At 28.7% G+C, this 11,047-nt stretch overlaps 1 protein-coding gene across 1 annotated transcript in view; it reads left to right on the top strand.

Moving 5' to 3' along the window:
* The first annotated feature begins 4,972 nt into the window (after positions 1 to 4,972).
* Positions 4,973 to 11,047, top strand: part of LOC119682383 — a 7,630-nt gene continuing 1,555 nt past the window's right edge. The window contains exons 1-2 of the mRNA XM_038095817.1: positions 4,973 to 5,022; positions 5,586 to 5,697. Of these exons, the coding sequence (XP_037951745.1) occupies positions 4,973 to 5,022; positions 5,586 to 5,697 (162 nt within the window). The remainder of the gene's footprint in view (positions 5,023 to 5,585; positions 5,698 to 11,047) is intronic.

The raw sequence follows: 11,047 nt of genomic DNA, 5'->3' as shown, positions 1-11,047 counted from the left end.
GTGGAGCATAGCCATACTAACATAGAGTGAATCAACCATTTAAATCCTTAAACTATGCGAGTTTGATTCCAAGTCAATATAGAAGTGCCTTTTAGAGATGTGCACACTTGAATTTTCCTAATGGTTCAAATTGGGGAACCTAGTCATACTATCAGAGAGTCAAATTGTCATTTTAACACTAAATACAAGTCCATGAGAAAATATTTAAGCATTTTCCATACAAAAATACTCGTCATAGAAAGGTACGCTGAATCTTTCAAAAATTTTAAAAAAGTCAAATAAAGTCATTGTATCCAGTATGATTCCGAGTTACTAGGGAATGTCCTCAAATGAAATAAAATTAATAGGCAGGAACAATAAAGTCAGCCTCCAATGAGTTCATACCCAATATATTTTGGATAAAAAATATTTAATTCCCTTAAGAGATTATAAATTGGTTAATAGCGCTACCATGTTAATGATACGACTAGTATCTTTTCACAGCATAAGATAAAAAATATGAAAGGGAATACTAAGAGGTGCAGAAAGAATGAAGAGACAGAAACCTTTTGTAGAGCTAACAAGCTTGAGACAATCTGAAGTGCTATTTTAATTATAATATCAAAAAAATTTATTTTAGTTTTGACTTAACCAGATGGAGAGCTTGTGAGAAAACAAGGGAGTCTCTATCTGCAAACAAATAAATGTCCTGAACATCTTGGAACTATTAACAACTATAAGTCCATCATTTTGAAAGATTTTATTTATTTGATAACCAGCGTAAACACCAAAAATAATGGCAGCCTGGGGATTCAATAAAGAATAATTCTTGCTAACAGATGTTATTTCGGACTGAGTAGACCAACCATGCTTTGTCAGGTGACCGACTATATGAAAGACTCGGTACTACAAACTGACGACAACAAGTCACTGATCGGGCTGACTGATAGAGGGAACTGGACGTGACAGGGGAGGGCTTATGTTTGTAATGACCAACTACGTAAGTAACAATTGTATTGTGTACTTCATTTATGTATCATGAGTATCAACACTTACTTTCAGGGACAACTATTAGTCATGGTGATACCGTCAAGTTGCTAGGAGGAGTGGAAACTAATATAAATACTTTATGTATGTGTGTGTGTATATATTAAATTTAAAAATGAAAAATTTGCTTTTTAAAGTAAGTGATTCTGATCATGCTTCTTTAAAATAAGAATCATTCTAGAACAAGATATTTCTCGTAGCATTGTTTTACTGTTTATGATTAATAGTCTCGCTTTTGTTTTTGACATTGAACTGTGAAAACAAGTTAACTTTAGCCGTTACTGTATATATTAACCAAAATCATATTAGTTATAAAATATCTTATAAGACAACATATGAACATGCTGATGACGATCTTTTTGTGATATACTAGATTTATATAAATTAAAGTTGTTTTAAGTTATACACAACCATTTTTTTTTTGAAAGCTTTTTATATTATTATGTGCTTCTAATGCGCAATTTAAGTGTAATTTTAAATTAAGTTAAAAAAATTGTTTACGTTTAAAGAAAATCTAAACAAGATCTAAAGTACTGACGAGTTCAGAATAGTACAACGTCCACTCTCTTCTCAGACCGTTCATTTTGCCTCAAACGATATGACATAAGCGCTACAACCTTTCTTCTTTCCATTCTTTTTACAACTTTTGTAAAAACAGAAAAATATATTATTTAAAAAAAATATAAAAATAAAAAAAAAATATTAAAAACCATTAAGTAAAAAATCAAAAGTTGTAAACAAATACGAGTAGAAAAGAAAATGAAACTATATAATGGTGTTGTTTTTGTTGTTAATAAAAATAAATAATACATGGAACTTTCCTGAGGGAATACAGGCAGTCATATAACCTATACGTGCTCCAAGAGCGGAGTGAGGTGTACAATGTGCCGCTGTTGTCCCAAATAAACAAAATTCCAAAATGTTTAAAATGTTAAAATTTATACAAAACTAAAAAAAAAACATAAAAAATAAATGAAATACAATTCTTTTGTCGAGTAGCTTTAGCGTATCCGCTAAATATTTATTTATTTTTTTCTGTTCGGTAAAGTTCTTCATTTCTCAGTTACGGTGAGTTGTTTTTTTACTCCAAAATTACTTAATACTATTTTCGCGGAAATTTGTGGACTCATTATTGATGAAATAAAATAGAAAAAAATTTTATTCTTATTTATCTTACCATAAAGTTCGCATAATGCGACCAGAAAGAATATATTTTAATAATATTTGTATGGTGTTAAAATTGATTTTTACTTACTATTATATTTGTACTATTTTCTCACTACTTTACTTTTAAAACCATAGCTAAAGACGGTAGGGGTATTTAAATGCAACTCGGGGACTTAATATACATATTCATGTTAAACTTTACATATAGTTGGTTATATGAAATTACCGCGTTACCGAGTGATCGAATTACTGAGGTATCAGGTAAGATAATAATTTATATAACACGATGAAACAATAGTTAATTCCATTTCCCATTTAATTCAAATTAATGCATAGAAAAGCATAAGTTTACAGAAAAAGAATTGAAAAAACCATCATTTCCTCTCTTTCCATACTGATTAGTATATCCACTTATAATTTCGTTGGAGTAAAAAAAAGCACATTTAGATTTGTACTTCATTATAGAGTTTGGTCTGATTACGGTTAAGTTTAAATTGAAAGGAACCTTTTAGTTGTCATAGGTGGTTTCGAGATAAAGTTTCGAGATAATATTTTTGATTATAAATTTTAGATGAAGAATATTTATCTCATTCTAGAAAATATTTTCCCGATTTTTCCAGAATATTTAATTCATTCTAGAGAATAGAATGTTTCTGTGATCTTGTAACGTAGAAGAAATACCAGAAAGACGTTATAAAATAAATATTTTCTTATATTACTTGCAACATATAGTTCACTTTTTTCTTCAAATGTTTTATTATTATGTTTTGAAGTTCAAATTTCCTAATTGTTAACGATTATTTGATTTATACAAAGTCATAACAACCATTAGAATTTAAATGAAATTGCTTTTAAACACCAAAGTTGAGAAACCTAAATCCACCATAGTTTATAAAGATGAGAGCGAATTTAGATAACTAACAATTGATAGACTCAAAGAGAACAAATACGAGCTGGGAAGGGAATGCAAAAACTAGGCATAAAATATTTACCGAATAATGCGGCAAAAAAGTGGAGGTCTGGATGTATATCTTAAATCGAAAGAGCATTATTTAAAGTGCAAAAATAAAGTACCAAGCAGTAATGCTATCTAGATTGGAGAGCATTTTTTTTATTTTTGAGCAATTGAATAAAATTATTATATACCATATAATTAAAGTAAAACTGAAAAATGATCAATAACGCATTATCATTATTAACTGGTTATAATAATAGTATCATGATTGTAAAAACTTATCGATGGCTTGCCAAAATGATCGAATTGTTAAATTCTAAAAAGGGTAATCTCATAAATTTTACAAAATCAACCACTAAACCATCATGCTTGACAGTATTTTAAGTTCTTTCATATACATTCTGCTCAAAAAGTATCCGGATTTTGTTGTTTGTTAACTACTCCTTAAGTAATAGACCTTTTTCAAAAATTTCTTGATATACATATGGTACAAATTTGTGCGCCATCTGTCAATTAGTTTGTTGACAGCAGCTGTTCGTTTTTGAACGAAATTAGTCGTTCCAAAATAAAGATTGTACTTAGAGTAAATCTCGGATGAAAAAGTTACCGTAGATACCCTAGGGAATCTTTATCACCGAAAATTATTGGATGGAAAAGTTTTAAAATTAATTTTGATTGTTGTGCATTTAAGTAGTATAGTACCCATAACTGCAATAGTAAATCAATATAATCCTAAATCGGTTATTTAATAAATTTAAAAAATATTAAAAAAACTAAATTATTTTTTTAATTTTAAAAGGTTTTTTTGTTAACCGTTAATCACTCATAACTGTCTCTCTCAAATTTTTTTATATTAAAAAATATTTTCTAAAATTCACCAGAACTCCGTCATTTTAAGAACACTAATGTAGCCTGAAGTTTCTAAAATATTTTCTAAAATTCATTAGCATTTCGAATATCCATAATTTTAAGCATATTATAATAGCCTGAAGTTTTCCTTATTAATTATAATTCATTGGAATCTAAAAAATTCCATATTACTAAATATTCCTTTTATATAAATGTTGATTTTTATAGTAAAACAACCTATTACGAATTTTATTAAGAGTCAATGAATTAATTAATAAAATTAAATTAATTTAATACAAGATTTTTAAAATGCTTTTGTACACATTTTAACATGATATGCTCTTATAAATACAGAAACTCCTAAATGTATTTTGCAATTCATTAATTTCGCAAACAAATTAAATGCTTGGGGAATCGCCATCGCAATCGCAATCGCAATGGCAATGGCAACAATAACGTCAAACAGTAACTGCAACGTCATATCATGACACATCTTTGAGCGCACATGAAAATCAACGCAAAATTCATTACAAACATAAACATGCGATCATTGCACTTTGCAAAATTAAAAACAAAAATAAAAAAGAAAAAAGCTAAATCAAAAACAAAAAAAAACACACAGCAAAGCACTGAGAGTGTTGTGCAGCAGTGCGCAAATGCAGAGAAAAAGTATTTCTCGTATCAAAAAAACAAAACAAAAGTTAAAAAATATATGCACAATCACTGCAAATAATAACAACAACAAAGCAAACACAACAACAACAACAATAACAACACGAGCAGCCACAATAAAGAAAGAGTTTTTTGTATGCAGACAATTTTGTTGCCATTTCGTGTCGTGTAACAACATTTTTAAATGTGGCGATCATGTTGCTTACAAGTTGTTGTTGTTGTTTCGGTTCATGATGTTCATATTGACGTCGTTGTTGTTGTTGCTTTTGTTATTATTGTTTGTGATTATTTATTTTTTTTGCTATGAGCTTAGCTGGTCAATGGTTCTCTGGTTCATTGCCATCAAGCATGGGGTAACTAACCCAACGAGCAACATTTTTGTTGTTGTTTTTTATTGTTGTTGTTTTTGCTACTCGTACGTATGCACAAAAACTTCGTCACAAGCGAAGCATTTGTGTATTATGAACGTTTGTATATAATGACTGATTTTCCTACTTAATTTATTTTGTTTTCATTTTGTTTTTCTTTTCATTTTGAAAAACAAAAAAAAAGCTTATCTACACTTTTACGCTAGTTATAGTAACTAGTTAGTATTAGCCGTAATAGGCGAATATGTTGTGATTGTGAAGTTTTGCTTGCTGCAAAAGGATAGTTGTGGCATTGTTGTTGTTGTTGTTTTTTTTGTCTTACTCGTAGGTTGAATGCAATTGACGTCGCTCGGTGTCTTCTTGCCTTGGTTTATACAGAAATCAAGTTGAGTGTGCCTCTGTGCCATTCACACTGCTAAGTTTACAAGTTTATTGGCTTTTTTTTTGAATTTTCGTTAAATTTTTTAAAGTTTACAGTTTGTTTTTTTTTCTGGAATTACTTTAAATAAAAGTATTAGATTTGATTTTTCTCATTTGATTAAATTTAGTGTTCATCATCATCATCATGGTTATGATCATGATCATGGTTATGTAGATTTTAAATTTCTCCTAAACACTGGTGGATGCACTAGTGAATGCATTCACATCCATGTTGGAAAGGTGGGTGCAGTAGGATTAAAAGTTGTTGGCGTTGCAATTGCCTCAGGAGGTCATTGATTTTATTTAAAGAAAATTTTTTATATAAGCATATGCATGTATATTAATTATAATTTTTAAAAATCATTTAAATGGTGAAACTTTTGAATTAGTCAAAAGCAATGTTTGTCATTTTTTTAAATCGTTTACAGATTAACCATTTTTACTAATAGAAGGCTTCGAACAATAATGAAGAAGCAGTAACAACAAAAATTTGATTAATTAGATGAAATTTGGGCTGACCAATAAACGCTGTTTTGAGTATTATCAAGTACTTATTATCAGTGATCTCAGGATATATTTTTATTAAAATCTACGTAATTAATTAAATTATCGTTTTTGGGACACGATTCACCACAAAAAATTATTTATGAAGAACGATAGTTTTCTTTCAAAAATTTTAAATATGCGATTGGTGTCTCCAAAATTATATTTCATGCAAATTCGATAAATATTAGACGGATTCGAATAGCAAAGAAAAGACAAGGACAAAAATTGTATTTAATTTATTGAAATTTGGTTGACCAGTGATCTTAGGATATATTTTTATTATTAACTATTATCGTTTTTGGGACACCATTAACCACAAAAAAAAAAAAAATAACTATGAAACTAAGTATTGAAATCTATAGAACAAAAATGATAGTTATCGAATTTTCTCTTGAAAAATTCATATATGAGATTGGTTTCTCAAAAAAAAAATGTCACAATTGTGATAGTTACAAAAAGTAACGCAAATTTCATAGAAATTCGACAGATATTTTTTTTTCAATGTTCTTGTAATTATTTGTGATCATAAATATAATCAATTTTATCAGAAAAACTCTCGCAAAAATAATGTATCACGGCTTTATTAAATGTTTATACAAATATTTTATTTTGGCCATGATTGGCTGCTATATATGTGTCGATTTTAAAGAACAAATTTTTTACAAACACACAAAGTCTGATAAAAAATAACAAGTCTCTTGCTAAAGTCTCTAATTTATATGTAAAACAACACTACTTGCTTTCTTCAACAGACTAGTTAGTCTGTAATCATCTTAGCGACTGTTACCAAAGCAATAAGCAACCTATTGTGAATCTTTATCGAAAATTTTAACGAATATTCGAGTCATCTGGCAAAAATCTTTTGTAAACAAAAATTCAAAGAACAAACAAATTTTCATAAACAAACATTTTGAAAAATATATACATATTTTGAAATATAGACGTAAGGAAGAGAATTTTAGAAGAGATACTCAAAACAGCTGTATGGTCAGCTAAAAATTCAATTTATTAAAATAATTTAAAAATAATTTTTGTCGTTGTAGTTCACTACTTTTCGAGACTTCTCTACAATTAATTTAGAATAAAGTAACTTATGAAAGGAATTCAATATTAAGCGCGCATTAAAAATATCAATAACCTTTAAAATTAGTACAAAGTAAAATAAAAAAAATTATAAATAAAACTAAATAAAAAAAAATTAAACTAAAATTAAACAAAAAAAAAGTTCTCTTATGATCTTAAAAGCGTAATATATCTGTAAAGATATACAGTACAAAAATAAAATACTTCCTTGCACATATGTCGAAAAATTATCTTCAAACACAAAAGAAGGAAAAACAAATATAAACAGAATAAAGTGAATGCACTTTTATTTTAAAAATGTGTATATTTAAACATATTGATAAAAAAAAGAATAAAAAAATAAGTCAAACATTCAGCTTGAATGTTGCAAGTAAAAAAAAATACCAAAAATAAACAAACAAAAAAAATTATGATGAAAAAAAATATTTTCAAGTTTAAAAGCAGATTTCCTTTTTTGTTATTATTTCTGTAAAAAAAAAAAAAACTTAAATGTAATTTCCTTCTCTTTTGTTTATAAAATATTCCTTTGACTTGAGTTGACCAAAAATAAAAGCAATATTTAACAAACAGACAGACATAATTTTTGTTTGATTATCAATTCCAATGCATAATAAAGAAAATGATTAAAATACATCCAAAGGGTTAATATGAGAGTTCGTTCATATACGCAACTAAATACCAAATCCCAATCAAGTGATTCACACACACAAACATACACATACACACATGACAACACAACCTGCAAACGAAGAAAGCATGCAAGCTAATTTAACGAAGCCGAAGACGCACATGTGCGCGCAATAATGCAATTTCAAGTTGTGTTCACTGCTTTGCGTTTGCGTTTGCGTTGCTTGCAATACGCGAATTGGGGTGAATGTCATCAGGACTATGCTTTTGCTTTTGTTTTTCTTTGTTTTTGTTTTTGATTTTGTTCTTTGTTTTTGTTTGAACAGCGGTCAATCGCCTCGCCGTTTTGGCTGATTCAGTGCTGTTGCTGCCGTCGATTCGTCGATTGTATAATAATGCATGCCAACCCAGCAGTAGAATTTAAAAAAAAAAACAAAAAAAAAACAATAAAATTTTAATATTTGCATTATTTTTATATTTATTTTTTTATTGCTTTTAATTGCTTGTAAAACAAAAACAACACGCATAAGTGGTTTGGTTTGTGTACAGTTTTAAATGTCATAAAACGTCTGGAAGCGTTGACACTTTGTGTGAATGTTGCTTTTTTGTTATTTGTTTGTTTTTTTTTCTTTGTAGTAGGAAGTGCATTCCGCAATACACTTTCAGAATAATTTTGCTGATTCATTAACTAAATTTTTGCCCTCATAAAATTCTTTTCATTCGTTTTTTGTGGGAAATATGATAAAATGACTACGTTATTAAGTGCAGTATTAAATTTTTTGACATACATAATTTATTTGTTGAAATATAGATTAATGTGTTGCTTTGAGAGAACAGTAAATAATTAAAAAAAAATATATATAATAATACATGTATATATTTAAAATAAAGTGTATTATTATGTTGAAGCTGTTTGAGCCAGTGCACTTAAGCACTTTTACTCTTTCTTAACTCGAGGTGTTTTCAAACCCTCTCTTTACACATTGACTAGATTATTGTTTATCACTTCATCAGACTAAGCAATAATTGACCTCAGATCTGCATACCACCCGAGGAGTCTGTAACCATTCTGAGATTTAATAACGCCGTGTTGGTAAGTCTGTCAGTTTTGTGTTTTCAACGTTTTTTTTTACATGCCTGGACTTTTAAGTACTAAGTCTGTTTAAGGTCCATGTTATGTAGAGTATCTCGGGCACGGCAAAATTTGCCTTTTCGGGTTGTGCCGAAAATGCATGTATGTAGAGTGTCATATCAGTATTGCCAATTTTGTATTTTTACAATTTTTTGATACTTTTTGGTTGTGCAAGAAAAAACTCATAGAAGCTCTAATAATATTCGTTTTTCACTTATTATCTTATTATAATTGTTAACAGTATTTATACAATTATACAGAAAGTGTATGTTGCTTAATGTCATTTTTGCTCCATAACATACTGAAGTTGGTGTAGTTTGCTCTTAAACGGCGTAAATTCTGTAATTTATTACTAAACAACACTGCTTTGCCTTAGTGCCGAACAACCAATACGCCAGCTCTAATGCCGAAATTTGAATGGTCATATTCTTTTTTCTCTCACTCTCAATTTTACAATTCGCATTGAAAACAACAACAATTTTACTAATACCGTGGTCGACACACTCTACATAACATGGTCCTAACCACGGTTGCCACTTATGATACTTTAGTACCAAAATTGATACTTTTTTTTTATTTTTTTCGTTTGGTACTCATGTTCAAAAAATGGCACATTTTTGGCGACCCAACTTTATTGTGGATATTTTCAATTAATTTTTTTTATAAATGCAACTTTGCACTATTTTATATTTTGTTCATTTATAACACTATGAAAAACACAGAACGAAAAAACAAAAGGGTCCAAAAAAATTTTGGACCTTTTTTTTACAGAAATTGTACCTTTTTAAACCAATTTTGGTACAGAAAAAAATTTTCAAGTGGCAACCGTAGTCCTAACTCAACTATTTACCCTTAAATACTGGAGTACAGTTTCCTACACAGTTCTCCGAGTTAGTGGTGGCAATCTTATCCCTCCATTTCTAAGAGTTGATTTTAGTAGATAAAAGTAGATATTTTACACATTAGCTGTGCATTAGTTTTAAAACTAGTTACTATATATTTATTTTTTTATGGAATTTATATCGCAAATTTTGATTTTAGGTCTTCTACCAACTGAAGCGAAATATTTTGTTCATGAAATATGAAATACGAGATAATAGAAGATTACACTTTTAAAACGTAGCCCAATTCAAAAAGCCATAACGCGTATTCTGCAGAAACAAAATTTAAACAAACAATTCATTAAAATTATTTACAACTCCGTTATGTCACTAATTCCCTTATATACAGGTTTTTAAATACACTTATAACAAAAATAATGAAAAGTGCTTTTATGTAGCACTATAGCCGAATAAACCTGCAATTTTTTTGGCGACTGGATTTATCTGCCAAATATTTATATATTCTTTACTTTTCAGCAAAGTTCATTATTTGTTAGATATGAATGTAGGGAAGTAAATTGGCATACACATGCCATTTTTAATAAGTTAATCAGTAACTGATATTTTAAGAGAAATGTGCACGTGAACTAACATAAAAATGTCATAAAAATAAAATAAGATTCAGGACCAGCAACAGATATTTTATATTATCTGAATATATTAATAATTTCTAAAACTAAATCCATTAAATAACACCAAAAACAGCAGATACATGTTCAACTGCCATAACTTAATCTGGATAAGCGTTTATTGAAAATTTATTAGTTTCGTCTGAATAGACTGTAACTTCTAAAAACATAAGCAATGCTTAAATACAGATTTTACTCATACGTATCAGTAATTTATGTCCTTTTTGATTGGCATATCTTGATTTGCTTCCGATCTGTCAATTTTTGTCATTTTTGTAATCCAATCGAAGATTTTTCGGATAATTTTAATAGTAGTTAGAAGCTGCCTACATATTTTCAAGTCATTAACGAATTTTCATTATTGTATTTATTTTTAGCTACTTTTTTATATTAGGGGTATTCAGGCAACTGATTAGTTGCTTAGTTGATTCAAAAACTTCATATAAAAAAAATTTAGCATTTTGATGTTAATCAGTTGGTTGAACGAGCCAAAATGCGTAATCTGATTAGTTTGTTGTGCGTAAATGCCTTGGCAGCACTCACATCAACAGCAAAAGCGAAACATACGTTAACAGTGAAAATTGTTTACACACAATTCAAACAGCTGAGAGAGATAGCTAACAAATTTCTGTACAAAAGTTCATTTTAAGTTATTATTACGACACTTGGGACTGGCAGCACTATTAATCAAA

Source organism: Teleopsis dalmanni, chromosome 1 (assembly GCF_002237135.1).
Source record: "Teleopsis dalmanni isolate 2A chromosome 1, ASM223713v2, whole genome shotgun sequence".
NCBI classification, from domain to species: Eukaryota; Metazoa; Arthropoda; class Insecta; order Diptera; family Diopsidae; genus Teleopsis; species Teleopsis dalmanni.
The sequence above is the reverse complement of the archived record's forward strand: the minus strand, read 5'-3'. Positions and strand labels throughout refer to the sequence as shown.